The sequence below is a fragment of the Corvus moneduloides genome, chromosome 3 (genome assembly GCF_009650955.1).
Source record: "Corvus moneduloides isolate bCorMon1 chromosome 3, bCorMon1.pri, whole genome shotgun sequence".
Classification (NCBI taxonomy): domain Eukaryota; kingdom Metazoa; phylum Chordata; class Aves; order Passeriformes; family Corvidae; genus Corvus; species Corvus moneduloides.
This window is the reverse complement of record NC_045478.1, coordinates 118,792,468-118,814,553: the sequence shown is the minus strand read 5'-3', so window position 1 is coordinate 118,814,553 and position 22,086 is coordinate 118,792,468. Positions and strand designations below refer to the sequence as shown.

General features: G+C 40.6%; 1 protein-coding gene across 1 annotated transcript in view; it reads right to left on the bottom strand.

Moving 5' to 3' along the window:
- BCL11A (BAF chromatin remodeling complex subunit BCL11A) overlaps positions 1-21,374 on the bottom strand; it is a 127,885-nt gene extending 106,511 nt beyond the window's left edge. The window contains exon 1 of the mRNA XM_032103773.1: positions 21,309-21,374. Coding sequence (XP_031959664.1) covers positions 21,309-21,351 — 43 coding nt within the window. The 5' untranslated portion in view covers positions 21,352-21,374. The remainder of the gene's footprint in view (positions 1-21,308) is intronic.
- Between the last annotated feature and the right edge of the window lie 712 nt (positions 21,375-22,086).

Genomic DNA, 22,086 nt, shown 5'->3' with positions numbered 1-22,086 from the left:
TTATTGAGCCCCAGCACTCCCAGTTCTGCTACTAAACCACCATCAGCCTCACATGCAGAATACTGCACATGCCCAAGGGTCCCCTCTCACCTTTGCCCCCTCCATAAACTCATCCTGAAAGCCCTGTTCTTCCTCCACAACATAATACAGGACTCATTGCTTTTGTGACCTCCGTGAGAAACTGATAACGAAGCTGATAATGAAAATGTTATTGACTATTTAGGTACAATCAGTCCATATTACAAAGTTTATTAACTGCAGGTAAAATAAAGAGCAACTGGACACAATGGTAAGTGATTCTGAAGGTTTAATTTTTCAGAGCTAAGAAACAAAACTGTGCCAAGTATCTATGGTCTGAAAAATTAAGCTTTTTAAGAAAAATACACCTGGATATCAAAGGCATCTGAGATGACCCCACAATGGTACAAGTGATTTTGAAAGTCTGTTGCAGAAACAATTTTTAAAAGGGGAAAAAATAAAAGAAAAATTCACTTCAGGTATAACCTTTACTCCATTGCTTATGTGTCATTTATGCCTACTGGATTGAGTTGCAGACACATGCAGTAGAAATGAATAAATCCTGAAAGTCAGCTTATCAAAAATACATTGCCAAGTCATGACTTCAGCTTTACTCAGTTCCGGTGGATTGTCAAGTATCCCCTGGGTTTTTACAGAAATTTGGAGAAGAACCTTATGAAGAATAACTGACCTGAAGACAAAGACAACTTTAGAGGAGGCTGGAAGACAAGGAGCATTTTGAAGATGGATTCTGATAGAAAATCCCTGAAGACAGCTGGCTCAAAAGGTGAAGTGTGGTCAGCACTTTTCTCCACAACAGGATGCTGCTGCATGCACCCACTGGCACACAACTTCCTTTATCCTGACAGCTGCTGGTTGCTGATACAGATACATACTTAACGCTTTCCTCCGTCCAGCATGCTAACACTAGGCCTTACTCCACCTTTTGCTAGAGGTTCAGCAGAGATACATACCTAGAAATGTTAGAAGTCCTCTCTGAATCCACGTTCAGAAGTACAACCCCAGTCCTGCTGTGAACCCAGCGATGTGAAGAACGTGCAGTCACACCACGCTTGCAGTTGTGGGGCTTCTCTACTTCTCCACTGCTTCTACACTGTGGAGTGGAGCGGCACATCAAGCACTGACACAAGTGTCAAATTAGTAAGTAGCTGCATAAACTTCCTCCATGGCTCATACTAGGACCAGGTATTTTGGTGTATTTTAGGTGCTCTACAGAACAGTTATTTAAAGAGTCACTGTTCCAAGAAATGCTCTCTACCATAAGCCTTTGTTTCCTGCCTGAGAAAAGAGGTCGTCCTTCCCAAATGAAAAAGTAACTATGACATTCTGAGCTTGACCTCTGGAACAGAAAATAGTTCATTTACAAAGAATCAATCCCATCACATGCAGTTGCTTTGAGCTCTGCTCATAGTACAGCTCAGTGTAAAATATATAAATTCTATCAAACTGAAAAAAGCAAACATGGCTGGGTGAATCATGATGGGTTGTGAAACTGGAGGAGCTCATGCTGTCCCTCGGGATGAATAAATATTCATCAATTTCCCCCTTCTGGTCATCTCCAGAGGAAAGCAGATTGTGATGTACTAGGAAACTCCAAAATCAGGAGCTTCTTGCACACTCCTTGTCTTGAGAAGGGAAAAGACTTTGAGAAATCTTGTCTCTTTGCTCATACTAAAGACACACAGCCTAGTGGCCACCTCTGTGTATCTTGTATCAAGCCGACTTGGAACACACCAGGACATCAGAAAGAAATTAATTCCCGAGTCCTTCTACTGCTTCTATGCTGGCTTGTTTCTCAATGCTTCTTGTAAAACTACTCTGCAGATAATCTAGTGGAAAAACAGCTTGGAGCAGATAATTGCAGGGGCTGGGAAGGAAGGGATGGCTTTGCAGGGAGAGGAAGTGAGCTCTCCCTTTTTTCTTGACAGTACAAGTAGCCCACACAGCAATATCTCCTCTCTCCCTACTGATGTGGCTATGACTGATGCAGATCCATTCCTCTGCATTCAGCCGTGTCCACACACAACAGGCAGTGCCTTAACTGTAGCACAAAAGATCCTGTGAAGACAATTGGGCCATTGATAGATTCTTCACAGTCCAACTGAGGATAGTGCTGCTGTGAACTCTTCTCCCCATCCACTCCTCTGCCAGCAGAGGAGCTCAGATGTTCACTTCCTAACACATGACAGACAAAATCAGCTGGGTGACTTCAAGCCAGCTGTTTGAACCGCTTGAACTAGACTGGCACTTTTGCTTGACACAGAAGAGAGACTGTTGGTGCTGGTGTTGATTAGCAGCTGGAGCATTATTGCCCTTGGCCTGCAGAGAGGGAGCCCAAAGAGGGCATCTCACCATGGCTCTGCATTACTGAGGGACATTAATCCTTTTCAGCTATTCCTGTGAAGGAATAAGGATGGGAAACGTGGAAACAGGGCACTTTTTGCAGCAATGTTTCTACATCCACAAGTTATATCTTTAAATTATTTGTTTTAAAAAAATCACACTACATTTAAACTTCTAAGCTCGCTCACATTTATGCACACACACTAGCCTTTGAGATGAGCGAACTAATAGAAATCACAAAGTCTTGCTTTAACAGCCTATTTTATGCTGTAGGTAATTAGCATTCACTATTCTTTTTGAATTAAAAATTTAAATACAATTTCTTTGTTTCTTCTTCAGTTTGAGGTAAACTTCTGCGGGGTATGGGCCAATTCAATAGAGGTTCACTGCAAATACTGAGTATTTCATGCACAGGGAAGAGGCCGCAGAGTATTTGTGCACTGTTCTACCTCTTAAGGTCCACATAACATTAATTATGAATTACGCAGTTTGTGAAAGCTGTGTCACAGAAGTTACATGCTGTTGCTTCTAAAATTGATTGGTGCAACCCTGACAAGGATCTAATTGAAATCAGTCTGAAATTCAGTTGCTTAAGGTTATCTGGATGTTTTGTGTGCTGTGCCAAACCATGGCTTGTGAGCTCACCTTCTATGATACATACCAATCCTGTTAATAAACCTAACCTTGCACCTTAAACCTATGATCCAAACTCATATTCTTCATCTGCAAATCCAAGCAACAAAAGTCAGATATACATACTACTCATTATTCTGTTTTTAAAATATTCTTTGAGAAGAATCAACGTTTTCAAACTGGACACCAGAAATGGGTATTCAGATTTATCATAAAGCAACTGACATAGAAAACCTATTTCTTGGATGTAAGCAAAAGTTTAAACCAAAGATTTTGGTAGTTGATTTAGAAGTCCTCCATGGGGAAGCAGCTCTGGAAGCAAATGAAAAGCATTCAACTCCTCACAAATCTCCCTTTTTTCCATTCACTTTCCACCGTCTTCTAAACCAGGGAATGGGTTGAGGTCTTAAAATAGACAGAGCAGTAAATGCCCAAAAATTCTGGATAATTACTGACTGAAAGAGAGCAACTGCTCAGATTACAGAATCAGACACAGGTTTGTCTTTGCTGGACACAGTAGTTTGATCTCAAAGAGACTGGAAGCCAGTAGACTCAAATATGTGGAGCCAGAAGGATGAAGAAAAAGAAGACAAACCTAATCTCTAATCTAATCTAGGAATGGCACTGGCAGAGGTAAAAGTCACATGTGACTAAACCTCAAGGTCTTCTATCAATAAGATGAAAAAAGCAGTGATGACCACCACTGAAAAGTGCAGGAGAATAAAAAGGCTGAGACATCATAAATTTAAGTCCATGTACCACTGATGTGCTAAATTCAAAGCCAGGAGCTCCATTCTTCCTACTTGGTATATTTTATGAGCCTGAACAGCATACTCCAATTCTATGGTGTCAGAACTTTTTTCCCTTGTTTGTCTGTGAAAGAGAATCTTCAGTTCATGCCCAGAGTTTTAACCAAGGCAGTGAAACCTACCCAAGTTAGAATTTCAAATAACAGCCAAGAAATGAAAACTCTGTCACCTACCTTGGGATGTTGGTACTAAAGCATAACAATGGCATGTAGGAGGTCAGCATCAGCTGTTCTGCTGACAGCATTGTAACAGAGAAAATGGGACAGTGGTGAATAGCAAAGAGTACATTTGGAGCTGCAGCAAGGAAAGAAACAGAAGGAAGGATAGGAAATATGCCCTTTTAACACCACTGTGTATTTTCCTACAGAACAGGGCTATAACGAGGTTCTAAACAGAGAAGAAATGGGTCTATCACTAAAACAGCAAGTGCACTAAGATGTCTTTGCAAACTCCTTCCACCAACAGCAGCAGCAGTGCCCTTGCAGACTGAAAGATTGTTTCACATGTACACACTAATGTACAGATCAGAACAAAAACCCACAACTAGATCTTCTCCACCAGATTCCTTTAAGTCACTAATTTAGTCAGATCCCTGCACTGGTAAACCCTTGATACTCTCAGAAGCTAAGTAAAACAAACACCATTTCAGGAAAAAAACCCCAAAAATACCTGCTTTTTGAAGTCTGAGTTTCAGGCTTGTTTAGTGAAAATTCTAACATAGTTTTGCTATTAATGACACTTGTGACTGGACTGAGGTATGTGCATCACACAAATTCCATCGTGTTCTGCCACTGAGAGGCCTGTACATGCTCAGACCGAGGGAGGAATGTTTCACATCTGCATAGTTGAGCAGAAAAGCTCAAGGAACTCTAGAACTGTTTGAAGCAACTACAGAAATAGGCTGATACTGGCTTCTGCAGATTGGTTTCTTTTTTTAAAGTTTGAGTTTCTCAGCAAACACAACAAGAAAAATAGAAAGACACTGCATTAAACTTAGTTCTATTTTCTCTTGTTAGAATTCAAACCTAAAAAGTACTGGTAAAAATGAAGAGCTGATCTCAGCACTCAAAAAATTCAGAGTGGGGGAAAGGAGTGCAGGAAGGGGTGAAATGTAGGTCAGAGGATGGTGTCGGAAAAGCACTCGGGAAAAGCAGAAGTTTCTGACTGTTTATAACCCACAAGCTGAAAGTGAGGCCTGTAACAAAAGCTCTAAGAGCAGATGATCTGTGAAACCAAACCTGCAGATAACAAGATAACTCCTAAATCACAATCTAACAACTGTGGAACTTAAAATACATATTAAGGCTGTCTTGACGGAAGGTGTTTTACTGTAGATTGACAGTGATGAAGACACTGGTGCTCACCACACTCCCTCTTCACCCAAACCTCATAAGGCCTCAGCCCGAGAGCCTCTGGCTGCCAGTCCATTAGTGCTCTTCCCCCATGGAATCTATAGCCAGGATGCAACCTCAATCCAGAGTAAAACAGAGTGAAATATCAGCTCGTTGAAAACTCTTCTCAGCGCTCAGCCATCCATCAGCAAGTCCGCCGGCCTTCACCCACAAGTGCAAAACTTCCCATTTTCTCCCTTATCTTTTCATCCTGTGGTATTTATTTGCCAAGGCAACTCGGCACACCGCAGTAACATGTCTTCATGTCCCTGACCTCCTCCTGTTTGTGCCTCTAACTGTGACACCATTTCTGATCACCCTCTGGTTTCTACTGTCATTAAGTACAGTCTCCACAGCACCACTCCAGTGGCACCAGCAGAGATAAGCTGTATCAGCAAATATAACCAAGAATGGATAACAGTAGGATAGTTTTATGGCTGGGAGTTCTATAAACAGCATATGTCATAACTGCATTAATAGAGACGGACTTTAATGGGTTCACCTTCACCCCATATAACTGCTCAATTACATCACTGGTAACAGCAAGATAACCATTATTGCATGGTCATTACAGCCCAGCTGAGGTTTGGGTTTTTTTAACAGATGCACAGGAATCATTAATTTGCAAAACAGGACTTCAAATTTGATTAGTGAAAGGTAGTAACAGGGCTCAAAACAAAGTATAGTTTATGTTTGCCAGCGTCCTCTAGCAGAGACCATTATTACTCAGTAACCAGAGACCACTATTACTGTGCTTCTGGAAAACTTGTCTTTTACCTCCCATTTCCAAACAGGTGTAACTGTCTCTTAAAGAACGTTAATTAAGATAGATCCATTGTGATTTCAGAGTACTTTTTGTCTAAGCTTGATAAATTTATCACAGACAGCCTTAACAATACATAACGAGTTATATCTGCACTTTCTGCAAGTCTATGCAATTAATTTTCTATTTGTGAAAGGAAATGGAAAATGAAATATTGTGCCCTTTCTAATGCAGAGGCAGATGTAATGAACGGCTTTGGCAAACAGTTGTCAAAGTATGTTAACTAACATCTACAAATCTTTTCCATCCCCAACAATGGTTTTAGGGCCCAGGATAATTCACTTCCCTTTTTTGTTGTACTGATATGACATACTGAATCCACTGTATCTACATAAAAGAAACATAATTCAAGTTGCAAACCAGTTGTCTTCATCTTTTAGCCAGTGGCTTGAGAGATCCCAAACGCAGATTAAAATCCACAGAGCTGATCTTTTCAGTATTCCCACTGGAGAATAGAAATCTGGTTGGCAAACACTTGAACAGCAGACTCCTCAGTTTTGGAAGACGCTGCTGACACACACTGATCACTCTGCTTCCAAAGCGAACAACCACTGTATCCTGCACCTCTTGTCAGCACCCTTTCTTTGTGTGGGGAGGGGAGTATTCACACTCTTTGCATCTGGACTTTAGAACTGGTTTCAATACCTTTAAATTCTTACCTGTACTACTAGAAAATACCTATAATACTCTTGCAGGCAGAGCATCCCACCCTGCTTCCAGACTGTCAGCAATTTGCTGCAGGTCTCCATTATCCCATTAATGCACGCAGTGATATCCACAGGGCAGACCTAAAGAGCTTGTCTTCTGTAGTCCTCAAAACATGGGGAATTATTCACCAAAACCTACATGAGTTTAATCTTTTAGTTTGCCAGCTTTAGGCTTCAAAAGGTTAAGAAGCCCTAGGATGAAGATTACCAGTAATTCCTTGAGTTGGGCCCTTTGGGGCACTCAAAGAGTCTTTAACGGCATGCCCACACACCATTCTACTCCTACTATCAGATTTCTCTTTTATTTGTGAACTCGGGAAGCAGAGCATGATTTCAAAACTTCAGGTTCTTTCATCCTTTTACATGACAAAGTCCAGCTAAGTTCTCCAAGCAGCTTTGACTCTGGCTTTTCCTGCCCTTGGAAATCTTGCAACTTTCCTAATACTCTTAAAACTACTGCTTTTAACTTTTGGACATATGTGATATTAGTGTGATGCAAACCAGCCAAGGTTAAGTATTTGGTAAAGCCTGAAATAGTTTAGCAGTCAAGGATAATAATGCATGAAATAAAAGCAACACCAAATTGCTTGTAAGTCATCAGTGACAGCACTTAGCTACAAGAAGTTCCCCAGCACTACACAAAAGAAGAAAGCAACACTTTTGTACCCACAAAAGCAAAATTGAAATGACCCAGCAGTACAACAACCATAGCCTTCAATCTGCAAGTAGACTGAGGAGAAAGAACACCTGGTTGAAAAACTCCTGGCACAGAAGCCACTGTTTCACCTGAAGTCATGAATGCAATAGCACTCACCATGGGAGAAGTTTATCCTCTCATGGAGTCCTCAAAGCTTTCTGATTTTGCAATGCTCAGCCTTCCACTACCGTGAGACATGGCACTGCCTGGATACAAGCTGTTCCACAGGCACAGAGGCACTATGCAATAGGGAAGGCTCCAGAACTGATCAGGCATGAAGTGTACAGGCATTGGTGGCATTTCAGCATCCTGCCTGTCTTTCCCACAATCAGTAGCATCCAGCAATGATACTTTTAGCATCATAGCAATGCAGCATTCACATCCATTTCCTCCAGCAAGGAAACAAGAAGTGAGGGAGAGCCCCTGGAGTAATTAGCCACCTACCGTTTCAAGTACTCCCTTAGGAAACTCAGATTCCTCATCTGCTCAGTTTGAGCAGACACACAAACTTCATTCCTCCATACTTCAGGTGACACCTTAACCACCTCAGCCTCCCCTCTGAAGTCCCACTTCCACATCGTGTAAGGTCAACAGTAGGGGCCTCTAGAGATCAAGGTTTGGGTCCCTAAACAGTTTAGGGGGCAAGTCAGCCATGTTTTTGCAAGTGTAAGTGGAATACAAGCATCTTCAAAGACATCACCAGCCACACACATGCACACACCCAAAGCCCCAAGCTCAGAAAGGATTGACGTCTCTCTGATATTACCAAAACGTTTCTGAAGTAGTTGATGTTTCCCAGGCACGTTACACCTGAAAAGTAGAACAGCCTAGCCAATAGAGCACCTGCTTCACCAAGCACCCGCTTCACCAAGCACCCATCACATGAAAGAAAAACTATGGGAGCAATAGAATAAATGCCGATGGCATCACTGCTAAAGCCACAGAACCCACAAGCTGGATAAGCAGTATAAGGCTGCTGAAAAGGTAGGTAATTGTTTTGCGTCTTCCTGACCTCTGTATCCACCTGATTCCTTCTGAGAGCCAGGTAACAGCACTCCTGCATAGACACAGAAGTTGTGCAAAGCCTTTGAAAAAACACTCATCAAGAAATACTACCTGACTTGGCCAGAGCAGTCACAATACTCATTGCCAAAGGTATTGTGGAAGGATAGCAGTTACCTCACAGCACAGTGAGCACCAGCAGATGCCAAGGAATGCCATGTGGGAACCAGCCTGCCACAAAGAAATATTGATGTCACCAGCAAAAGCAACCAGCAGGATTTCTGAAACCTAGAATCAAAACTGGGGGTATGGGCACAGGAGACAGGATGGCAGAAGAGGTGGCAGAGCACAGTCGTATCTCCAGGCATTTGCTAGAAAGCACAAATATGGGAAAAAGTTACACACATTGAAGCTGGAAACAGCTACAAAACTACACACAGTCCATCCTTGCTTTTACTGCAGGAGCTACAAGCTGAATCCGTAAAGCAACTTCGAAGATACCACTGCTAAAAATGCAGCTGGGCCCAGAGGTTATTAGGGTTTGTAGACACCATCTTTTGAGCCCTTCAGATGCAGACGAACTACTGGTATGAATGAGAGACAAAATTGCAGTATGGACACTGTTAATTCAAGGCAGCACAGCCTTCACAAGGAACTGGTGAACAAGGACATCAATCACAGGATGCTGCCCCATGAAAAGGGTGTTCAGTGATGCAGAATGTGGGCTCGATCCCAGTGAGCTACGCAGCACTGATGTCAGAAAATGCATCCACCTGAACTGACTTTCCTAAGTGTCTGTCCTTCTCTCAGGACGGCTATTCAAAAAGACAGCAACTCAGAATGTGAATGGAGCGGGGATGAAGTCATATATGACAATCAAATCATGAGGCACAGAGCATTAAAAAGAAGGAATCCTTCTTTCTACACTTCCAGGGGGTAGTGGCCTTAGTGTGGAAAATAACAGATGCTGTATGCTGGCCAGGCATGTCAAGTGATATCAACATCATGATGAGTTTTTAAAGATGAGACACATGAGGAAGTGCAAGCAACGAAAATGTAGCTGTGAACATAGATAAACCTCCTAAGAGACCCTGAAGTAAAACAGGAACAAGACTACTGGCCTTGTATTCAAATGTCTTCATTATTATAAGTGACTCTTTTGACTGCTGAGAACTCAAGAGGTAGTCTTTCATTACCACAATAATCACCATCAACATTTCTGTACATACAGTGTCCCAAACCATGCAGCTGCAGAAAATACATTTTTGGTTACCAAGAAAAGAGAATTCAATTCCACCACACATCAAACCAAATTGGCAAGTTACGAACAGCAATGACAGGCGAGTCATTTCAGACTGGGGAACATCTTGGAAGGCACTGAGCAGTGAGAGACCTGTGTTAGAAAGAACAATGGATGAAAGAGAGGGAAACAAAAATGTGCAACAGCCAAAAGCCGTCTAGTCTGAAAAGACAGCAGCCAGAACTAAAACCAGACACCACTTATTAAGAAATTGTTTCCATCGCCAAATCATGCGCTCCTGAGTAGTGCTTTGAACAGATAAACTCTTATTTACATAACATGACCATGGTTGTGTCTTTCTCACTGAAACAGCACATATGTTCACACACGCCATACATATCAGATGCACACATGAATGTGGAAATTAGTGAGAAATAATCAGTGAATTAGTGGGAAAACCACCATGAGCCAATAAGCTCATAGCATCTGGACACTCCTCCAAAATCCCCGGGAGAATAAAGTCAGGACAATGTCAAATTCATAGGGAAATATCTGATTTACCAATCATACAAGCAAATGCTTTAAAAGTTGAGCTCACTTTATGGGTTTGTGCATTCAGATGTGCACACACGTGATGTTACAAGCAGAACAGAAACATGATAAGTTCCATAAGCATGTTTACTTTTTATCTCTGATAAATACAAAGGAAGTGATTCAGACTTGCCCAGAAGGCAGGGATTCGCCTGACGTTACAGATGTCTGTAGTTATGTCTAGGAGCCTTCAGACAGGTACTACTTGTGAAAGAAATATTGAAGTCAGCTTTAAAGTATTGAATTCAGGCATAGGTACCAGACTAGCTGTGGCAGCCTGGAGCTCAGCAGGGGCTGATTTATCCTGCTGGAAAGTAATCATCATGTAATTAATGGAAACATCAGTCTTTATTTTAGGGGGTGGATGGCAAATCTACCACACAAGTTGTTAACTAAACTATATGTAAGTTTGTTAAATACTCACACTTTTTGCATTTGCACCAACATGAAAGGATGGTTTATTCTATTTGCAGAAACGTTTTTCAGGGGAAAGAGTGACTAACAGACCATGCTTACGTGACAGGTCACAAGAAGCAGGTTTCATATGCTGAGACAAGACGGGAACTCCATCCTGCACCCTGAGCTTCCAATCTTGGGTCTTGACCTAATGGCAAAAGTCCTCAGAGACCCTCCCAGAATTACTTCCTCTTCTCTGGTAAAATAAAGCTTCTGCTTCTCTTGGTTGCTCTATCCTTCTTTTGGGACACAGTAAGTATAAACAACGAAAGTGCTTCATCTTCTGCACAGGGAAGGATTAATCCTTGAAATTAATTTTACCAGCAGCATCTCAAATGAAAACCAGGGGCACTGGCTCCACCAGCACTGCATTCAGAGCAGCACAGCTATTGATTTAGCTCAATTATGTTTTAAGGTAACATTTGTTTTGTTAAACAAAGCTCAGCATCTTGCAGTTAATGGCACTGGCCAAACAACCTCAGCCCAAAGATGCCACTATCTGAGGTGAAAGTACAGCTGCATTGTCACATGCTGCTTCTCACCCAGCGCCTGTCAGCTGAGGAGCCAGCACAGGTCATCTTCTGATGGCTGCATGACGTACTCCAAGTTAGCTCAACTCTTTCTACAGAGCACTGAACCAGCCCGTGTAGTCCCATCCAAGGCTGCTCTCCGGTGTTCCGACCAGCAGATTTTGAATTGGCTCCCCCCAGAGCTGTTCCTGTATGTTCTGGCACAAAACAGCTCAGCAGCTGGGCATTACCAGTGTTGCAAGCAGACTATCACACTAATGCCCAGGAGACCTGAATGAGGTGGGCCACAGCCAGCTACTCCAAGCCTTTCTCAGGGCACCCCGACTCAACAGGCACAATTGCTTCTTATTTTTGAAGTTGACATTCACCACCACAGATGTTAAGACAGAAACACAAATGCAGCATTTAAACCATGCCTATACAACACCAAATAGCCAAAATATCAACAACATGTTGCCTTTTTATCAAGACATCAGTCATTTTAATTGCCTTACGCAGTGGAGTTCTGGCTACCCTAAGCTCCTGGACACCTTGGGTAAGTATTTAATGACACCAGTAGCTCTAAGAGGTAAGTCTATCCTTCAGTATTTTCCTTCCTATCATGAGGGCTCAAAGTCCTTCCCCCCCCAAGCCCACTGCAAGGCATTCCTTTAATTTCTTTGGGTCTTCACAGGACAAGATGCACTTTCAAATAATGATTTTGAAGGAGCAGGAGAACCAGAGTAAAACAAGTGCAAAAACATACCAGCAAATAAAGTCTGAAAGTTTTAGCATTCATTCAAAGCCATAAGGGTATAAAGGATTTGGGGAATTAAGACATACCCTTCACACCAAAGATCTTCAATTTAATGCAGGCAAGCTATAGCAAGAGCTGACATTAGAGAAAGGCAAGATGACACTGCAGTGAGATCATCAAGGACTAATGCTGCCTTTACACTGGGGCAGATGGAAGACTGGGATGTTTAAAATCCCTTCAAAATACTTTCAAGTCAAGCTGTTACATGAGATGAAAACAGTACAGGTAGGAATATACTACGTGGGGTTTTTTTCAGGTACATATACATTTTGGACTGGACTTCAACAAATAGGAGGTTGCAGTGAAGAGACTGATAGACTAAATAGCAACACAAAACCCAGCACTAGATTTCTTGGTCAGGTTGGATAGGTGCCAGGGAAAGTAGGGCAAAATATTCCATTAACTTTCACTTTCACAATTTCAGGGCTATTCATCTTTGAGAAATGTAGTAAGTTACACAAATGTATACAGGTGTCCACTTAAAATGACTTGTTTTGGAACTCCCATGCCTTAATATTGCAACTGCATCTACAAACAAATGTAACGTGGGTGATACAGGATCTTCGGATCCACAAGGAGAGGGACAGTAGTCAAAGTGTTTACATGAATTGAACAAAGGGTCAAAGAAAAAAAAAAAAAAGGCAATTTCATTTCAAATACATCTAGGGCTTTCTCATTAGGCCATGAAACTCACAGGTATTAATCATGAAAATAAATGTTCCTTGCCCCAAGGTGCGACACAGTTCTTACACAAGAGAAATGACCAATACAATTCTTTCTCTGATCAAATTACTGAAGATGAAATTAATTTTAAAACAATATCCTGGGTGGATTATGCATTTAGCTACTTAAGAAGAGACTTTGTAAGGACCCCCATTTATTACTTTGAAAAGCCAAGCTAGTTGCTGCCAATAATTAAGGCACAGTCTTGTTCACATCTCACCTTAAAGGCTTTGGAGCTGAAGAGCCTATGGATGATAGCCAGCTGCCTTATTGTACCTCACACTTGGCTTTGGAAAGTTTTGAAACAAAAGTAAAACCAGGTAAAGTAGATGGTGTCATTCATCACCACTTTATTATGAGGACTTGTTACAGGAAAACAACAAATATTTACTATATCGCCTTTTAAAAAATTGATAGAAAGAATCCTATACGTGTGTACTTACCTATACATTATATGTAATCTCACACAAAAAAAAAAAATCACTGAAAGGCAGATGTTTAATTAGCTCTAGACTCACAATTTAATAGGATTGCATTTAGGCTGGGCTTCTCACGAGTATAAAATGAAGTGTGTGATGTATATTTGCAGGATTAGGGCTCGTGGGCTGATTGCCAGACCTACACGACAGCTCCACTGGGGTTGCGTGCAGACAGCGTCTCACACACTGCACCCTGCACGAGCAGCTCCGACACCCAGACAAGGCTTTTGTGCCACTCAGCCACCTCTGAGGCTGCTCCCTTTACTCCACTCAGCCAGCCCAGGACACCGAAAAAAATCCAACAACCACAACTCGCATCCCAAAAATGTCAGGGGTTTGGTTATAAACCATGGTAAGAGCAGCCAGTTAAGAGAAGAGGGTATCTTTTCTACTTGAACTGTACCTCTTGAGCACTTCAAGCCTTAAGTCATTGAAGCCTCATTATGTTTAGGACGGATTTTTCAAGCTTTCCTTTACAAAATGAGAGCTAGAAAGTGTAGAATGAAAGCTCTATTTTCAGAAAACTCACTGAACTTCAGTATGAAAAAAACCCCAGACAAACAAAAAACCCACACATGGTTGGAAATAAGATCATGAGCAAAAGCACTACTGTTCTTTAACTCAGAGTACAGCTCTATACTCTTTCCAGCTCCTCTCAGCACTGCTCCTGCCTTGCCTTTCTCCCCACGATGTTGTACATCCCTGACCTCCTCCTGCACCTAGAACTGGCAATTGTCAAATCCCACAGTAAGACATCCTAGGATGAGTTCAGCTGCCAATATGAAAGCTTTTCTGCAGGTTTAGGTTCTTGAACCTACTTATGTTAGCATGAGACAAGCTCCTGGGCAGTGTACCGGGGGCAGGGGGGAACTTCAACAGCACCAACTAGAGAGGCTTCAACTGGTCTAGAATCATAATTACATTTAGCCACAGCCAAGAAAATCCAAAGCCACTGGTATTCAAGTGTCCAGCAGAGTAATTATCTACCTAGAAGAACATTTCCAATTTCTAAAAGGTATAGAACCAAGCTCCTCTTTCAGATGTGCCAGTGTAAATCAACAGCAGAGCCCCTGACAGCAGCAATCTGTTCAGATCTACCTCAGCGTAATTGACAATAGCTTTTGGCTATTTCAGCTGACAAATTCAAGCGGGACAGGGTTTTAAAACCACATCTGAAGTTCCTACTGCAAGTGTTGTTATATGAATTTCTCAGCAATTATAAAACCACCTCAGTAATTACAGCAACTTATGTTTTAGTTCAGGCCAGTCTCAATTAAGGGGCAATTCTGTGGTAACATGATTAATACCCAACAATAAAGTAAATAGTTTCCTACTACTCTGTGTCCACATAGCAAAGCCATGAGCTAAGCAGTGTTGGGTGAACTCTGAGCTTTGACAGAAGATTTTCACAGCACTGAGAACCCGATCCATTTCTCCCAGAAATCTTAAACCTATTCTTTTAAAACCCTGACCCAGGGAAAGCACTGCAGGACCATAACCAAGTTCGGCATGTGGCTCTTCCCTGGACAGAAGTGACAACACAACACCAAGAAATTCTCAAAGCAAGAGGTATCACTGGGAATATTCAGCTGGGCTTCCCAGTGGTATCAAAGATTCACAAGTAACAGCAATACAAAAATGACGGAAATTCTCAGGGCACTTCAGAGTTGGGATAATTCAGGCAAATTCCAGTTTGAAGAATTAAGACTGTCCTGATTCCAAATAACCACTAATCAAATGTGTTTCAGCCTGTCTGAAGTGTGGTAGAGCCTCACAGCACCATTAACCAGCTGCATGTTTGGGTGTTAGGTGACATGATCATTCTACCTCATTTTTGGAGTGTTACCAGATTAAAAATTATTATATTAATGAAGAAATTTTCACTTAAAAGGAGTAGCAGTGACAGCACAGAGGGAAATGTTTCTACGTGGTCTTCTCATCAATGTTTCCTTGCCTTTTAAAACAAGGCAAGCCTTAAAATTAACAGAGTGAAGAGGAAAGGACAGAGGAGTTACTACGCTGAAGTGTTCCAAATAAAAGGAAAAAATGGAAAATGGTACCAAAAGGAGTACATGAAATTAAACAGTGAACTTTTACAGACAATCTATAAGAGAAACTATATGACAATCTACAGAATAATTAGTTCTAAAGTTAATTCATATGCTCATACAGCACTAAAATATAACGTGGCTATTCCTGGGGGTTTTCCATTTTTGTTAACTTTTTAACTAAGGACAAAAATTTTAAAGGCACATTAAAATTATCATCTATCACTAAATTACATATTATACAAATGTAAATGTGATCACACCACACTTAAGTTCTTATAACAATAAACTATTCTGTTTTCTTCCCCCTGACATTTACAAAATTCATTTGGAGGAGTAGGATATACCTTACAGAGATTAGTGATAAATCATGTATTTTTAATGAATATCAATAGGAGAAACCCCAGGACATAACCCACCATCTAATTTGATTAAACTGTGCTTAAGGCAACACCACCTCTCTGGCTGGGGAATAGCACTATAATGACTTTGTGAGCATTATTGCAGGCTGTTTTAATGATTTAATGAACTGACTCTATATTTAGTTCAATAGCCTTAAAATGATTAGTGTTTAAGAAAAATTAGCTCACTTTGATCTGATTCTATTTGATAGTAAGTTTAAATAACCTAACCCTTCAAAACACAGTGGAAAAAAATTCCTAGAATCACAGCCAGCTAACTGCTAGAAAACATTATGGCAATCATTAATAACAGTTCATTTATGTTTAGCTACAGCATATGGAATGACATACTCATCCCCCAAGATGGGACACAGCAGCATATATTAAGTTGTATCATATTATTTTCCTGTGGTTTTTTTAATGTGAAAAATAAACCAAGAAAAAAAATTCCCTCCTGTATGCTCATGTAATGAAAAAATTTTTCCTTCATCAACAGTTCCACTTAAGAATTTTAACTTGTGGGTCCAGTGTATGGTTCTGTGTCATCTAGAGAGGTGTTGGGATTCTGGAGGCACAAGCTATGCTTGATGGCATTAGTCAGTGCTGGCAAGTTACCTGAAGTGCTCAAGCCATGAATGCAACACAGTCGTGCTGCTGAGAAAGGGAAACAAAAATATGCCATAGTGCTAAAAATAACACTTCCAATAGGAAGTTTACAAAATATGGAACTAAATTTGAGCTGAGTTTCTGCAAGGATGAAAGCAGAAACATCCACTCTGCAGGGTTCTCTGTACTTCACCTGTGCAGACACTGTGATCCTTTTGTGATCCAAACCATCCCTGGTATATCACATCAGCACACTCCCTATACCAAACTGCTAGAAGCAAGACCACAAATGTCCAGTATTATAACCCACTGTGCAAATTCAAAAGCAGGCACCAAATTCAATCAAGAATCAAACCTAGATGTTAAATTCTTCTCGAGAAACAGCCCTAGCAAGGAGATCCTTCACTGGTTGTAACAAACACCAAAGGGGAAATGCCAAGTACAAGCTAAAACTAGAGAGTAGCACAAGATACCCTCAGACCTTGTGTTATGTTTTTCCACTTTTGTTTCCTAACACTATAATCATGAACTGGTCCTCAGGTTTTTAGTCTTAAGCAGTTCACCTAGCCTTTAAAGTGAGCTCCAAACTGACAGGCTGCAAACACCTTCCTCTCCCCAGCAAAGAAGTGCAAATAAATGTGTTGCCAATCGACCCACTGTCGTAGCCAGCAAGCTGCAATAGAAATCCAGGAGCTGATCCCATCACCCCAACAAACATTTTTCCCATGTCCTTTTACAACTTGCCTAATCATGTCCCTTGCAAAGTACAAGAGCTCAATTTGCTCAAAAGGAATTTCTTGGTGGTGTTTATCTGTACAAAAAATGTTTGGGTACACCCAGAATACTCATACTGCTTTTTCTTATGGTTATTTCTCTGTGTCTCAATGCTCCTGATTTCCAGCCATCCATCAGGAACTGCAGGCCATGTTCTCCCTGAGGCTGGCTTTCCACATTATTTTATATCATTTGTGTTCCTACAGTATTTTTTCCCAGACCTCTTATTCTTACTGTGCTAGTCACACTTTATGGCCAGTGAGTACTTTCCAATGTTTTACGTTTCCTGTAGAAAAATCTGAGGCCACCACTTACATTGGAGACTCACAGGACTGGTCAAAATCTTTATCATCAATAGATTTGATTTACATCAGGATTTGGTTTTTTTATTCTGCCAACTCTTCCTGAAGCTGATGATAACTTCTGTTTTCCAAGAAATTCCAGCATTTTTAATTTTTATTAGAATCTAATCTAGAACCTAATTTTTATTTTATTAGAATAAAATAATAAATGACATTCTGTGGTAGTGACACTCAGTAAAAGTTGTGTGTCTACCCGCATGTTCCACTTTAATACAATTTATCATCAACAAATTATTGTGTAGCAGATAATAGTTATCATATATGCAAACTGGTATCTCGGTAAGAGTACAATTACTCTAATTCTGCTTTGAGCTCCAACATGAAACATGTCAAATAGTTCAATAAGGCACACATTGTCCAAATGACACACTCATATTACTAAAGCACTGACAAATTGAGTTAATTTTCCCTTTCTGTCAAAAGCTACGATCAGATTGACACAGTCCTATGGAACACTCCAATTTCCACTAAACTGCATTTTCTAACAGAAAACTGTTCCATAAAAAAAAAAAAAAAAAAAAAAAAAACAGCCAGCTCTAATGTGCCTGAAGTCTATGCAATTAAAAAAGTTTCTAAATATAGCTTTAATCATGGCCGACCCCAATCTTCTCAGAAGTCCTTGCCCTCTAGGCCATCCCAAAGGGATGGGAACATCCAGTAACAAGCCAAAAGTCTCATGACAGTGTATTGACCCCATTTGATATTTATCTCTAGCCATTTGTGAGAGCTTCCCATGAGCTTAATTAAGCTCATTCATTTCCACAAATTGTGGCATCCTAGAAAATATCAGACTTTTGTTTGATAGATGAGATTCAGATGTGGAAGTCTTATGGGAGGCAAGGTGTCTCTCAGGCTATTTGACAGAGTAGCTCATGAAACAACTTATCTAATCCCTCCCCTCCAGAATGTGGAAGTGGAATGCACATAGGATTGTGCCCTGTCCAATGCAGACCACAGCAAAGAGCCACTTGCTACAAACTGGGAAAAAGTCCCCACATTGTGGAGAAGCTGAACCCTCTAACTATAGAGGCAGAATTGCAAAGCCACAAAACAGCTTCTGTCCTTCGAGGCGATATTTAGAAGGAAAAACTCTTGCATCAAGAAGCAAAGGTCTGAGAAGCAAACAGGGTGAGTGTTTCTACACTTGGCATTTGGGTTTGGCATCAAGTGTCATCCTTATCTTTCCTACATTATATTTTTCTATTTGTGCTATATTTGACTGCCCTTAGGGAATTTGTTTGGTGTAACAAAGCCCATTTGAGGAGACACTGTAGCAGCCTTCCACTGTGCAAAAAGCTGCTGCAAAAACTCACTACTTATTCTACACAGATAAGACAAAATACCAGGTAAAGATAATCAAGCATGAACAGAGGAAAGCAGGAAGACTCAGTCTTTATTATAATGGCTTTAAAGGGAAGCCAGACAAACTTCTGTCTTGAATAACAGGTAAAATTGATCCCACCTCAGGGCAAAATAATAAGCTAGCAAATCCCTCAGAGTTGCTTCAAGTTGGGATTTTTTTGTTGTTTGGTTGTGGGATTTTTTAATTTAAGAAAATCCATGATAACTGCAGGCTGGGAAAATGTGTACCTTAGTATCCTGTAAAAACCATTTCTTAATATCAAACATAAGTGGGGAAAAAAAAAAGTATTTCCCTAACGCAGCAAAAGATTTTTCTTCAAAAAAAATCTGCCTTTCATTTATTTCCCACTAAAACATTCAATCAAGGTATAAGCTTAAACTTTGTTGATTACATACTTTTCTCCCACAAGTGTTTTCCTTTACAAAGCTGCTTCAATCTAGTATGTGGTCAGCTGAAGACCAGTGCTAATATAACAATATTTTCATTCCTTGAGTATATTTAAACACTTCATTTACTTTGGAATTTTGGTTCATAATTCCTGTGATATCCTAATTGCTCCATTTACCTTTAACATATGTGCACAGAGTCCATACCAAGGAGTTCAGGCATTTCATGGAAAGGAAGAGCATTTGGTCACCACACTGCTACCATCATTCCTAATTTTTCCAGCTCATTTAACACCTTTTCTACTGTTTTATGTACACTGAGCACCAGTCTCATCTCAGCTGTGCTACCACCATTACACCTCATCTAACCTGAAAAACATTTTCATCTTGGGGTCCTTCAGTACCTCCAACACCTCAAAGAAAAGATTTTTTCCACCCTTCATATCTGGATCATGAACTATCTTTCTACTGTAGCACAAATAGAGATCTGTTTTCTCCAGTACACAGAAGTTCAGGATTTCCAGTGTTTTTGTTATTCTGAGGTTACAGTGAAATCTATTTACCAAGCTGTGTCCCTGAAACAGGGCATCACCAGTGGCACCAAACACCAAATGATACCCACATGAAGGCTCTTTCCCCACAGAAGTTAATTAAGTCATTTGTTGCCAAAACAGCCTTTTTTCTTTAATGTTTCCTTTTTCTAGTTATAGCTTACCTGGAAAAGTGTAACCGATGTAAAGCACCCCGATTTTATACTTTGCTTTTTTATTATTTGACTTAGACAAACTCCAAGTGGCAAGACAAAACATTTCATGCAGGCGAAGGTACTTGAGATAGCTACCTAAAAATAGTAATGTTTAATGTATATAGCGTCTAAAAATAGTCCCAGAGTCAGCAGGTATTGAACAGCTACAGAAAATCTCAGCCATAAGGATCTGTTTACACAGATACTTCTGTCCCAAGACTGAACAGTATTTAAAAAAATAAAAAAACAAACCACCATACAAAACACATCTGTTTGGGGGCTTTTGTTTTGTTTTTTTTCCAATTACTAATATCTTTCAGAACACAATGTGGGTGCAACAGATGAAACCACTACTGCAGGGGAGGGTGTGAGAAATAGAGCAAGAGAGGCAATTTTGCTGCTCCATATCTTGGCCCCATACTTACAAAAAGAAATGGCTTGTGGACAGCTAACCTCAGGTCAGCAAAGCTTCTACTATTAAGTAGCTCTAGCTGGTAGGGATTACCCAATTCCCCACTTACAGGAGCCTCTGAAATTACCATTTCAAATTCATGCAGATCTGGGATTCCAGATACAGATTTTAGAACAGCAACCAAAAAAATACTGCACCGTAACACCAAAAAAATCCTAACTCGAGCTGAAAGTGACATTACAAAAGCAATACCTCCAGAAAACTACATGCTTCCTATATGAAGCTTTCAGGTATGAGGTGCACACAAAGAAGTCAAAATCTGAAGAAAAGTGGGAGCCAACCTTATTCTGTCAACATTGACCTATTTTGTTCAGGTCTAACAGCTCAAAAAGCTACAAATATGGTGAAACCTGGATTGTAAAACCGTAACACTCCTCAATTACTTTTCGTTGGCCAGACAGGTAAACCTGCCATTTGACAACACATCATGATCCAAGATAGTAAACTTTATCACTCAGGGGTCATGAGAAAATGGCCACAGGTACAGCTTGCTAACCTTCCCTAGGTAATTTTTCACAGTTATCATCCAAAAAGCGTAAGAGCATAAAAGACATGTTATCTTTGAGCTCCATTTATTGTAACATGGGTGAGATCCCCTATAAAACCACTTACTAAGTAACTGTTGTGTGTTCTTCAACACAGAGAGTCAAATCAGTAAAACATCTTCTTGACAGTGTGTCAGGAACAAGACGACACCTCTCCTCTCAGAGAAAAACACATTATTTATCATTCTGCTCTGACTTACCTTTTCTTCCCACCCAGCACTAGCTCCAAAAGCACTCCCCTGCTTGGTTTCTTAATACAATATTTGAAGACAAAGCTAAGCCAGGAGTTCCAGAATTCGCTTCACATTTTCCCAAATGCCAAGAATCCATTGGAGTTTTGCTCTTACCTTTGAGTAGATGCTTGATCACGGAATTTTCACTAACATTCATCTTCTTGTGAAACCAATGGAGCAGTTTCTGTGGGGGAGTTTGAAGAACAAATCCACTTAATTTCTCAGTTCTCCTAATAAAGTTTTGCCTTCACAGTTTTGCACTACGTTCATTGCAGGGACAAGTTCAAAGACTGGTTTCAGGGCTCCCTGGATTACCCTCTCAAGGATTTTGGGTTTTTCCTTCCCCTTTAAATGAAATCAAAGTCTACAGAACCATGGTTTCAAATGAAGGATGTCCAGCCGCCCATGCAGAAATTCACAGCCAAATTATCATGCAAATCTTGACACTTTTGATACCAAATTTGAACTCTGTACAGAATCAAGTTCTAATTTAGTATTGAAACCTCTCATGCTGATTCTTACTTAAACTGAAGTCCATCACACTGCTGAGAAAAGTTAACCCTTGTATTCCAAAGACATATTAAGAGGCAATAAGAACAATGGATCTGACACTTCTTTTGGAACAAAATTACCACAAGCTGAAAAGTGCCTTAACCAGTTCACCACTGGCTCAAGTTAAAACAGGAAAGCGTTGGAGTGGTGGGTATTCAGTCTCCTTTAGAGCTGGACAGACACAGAACTCATTAATATTGTTAGAGGAATCATAATTGTGTCCCTCTTGTGGGTTAGCCAGAGCCCGGTGTTGACATAACACAAGAACAATTGTCATCCTGACATAGCCTCACTCTGCAGTCAGTTAAAGGACTGGTCACGTGCAACACCAAGTTCTCTC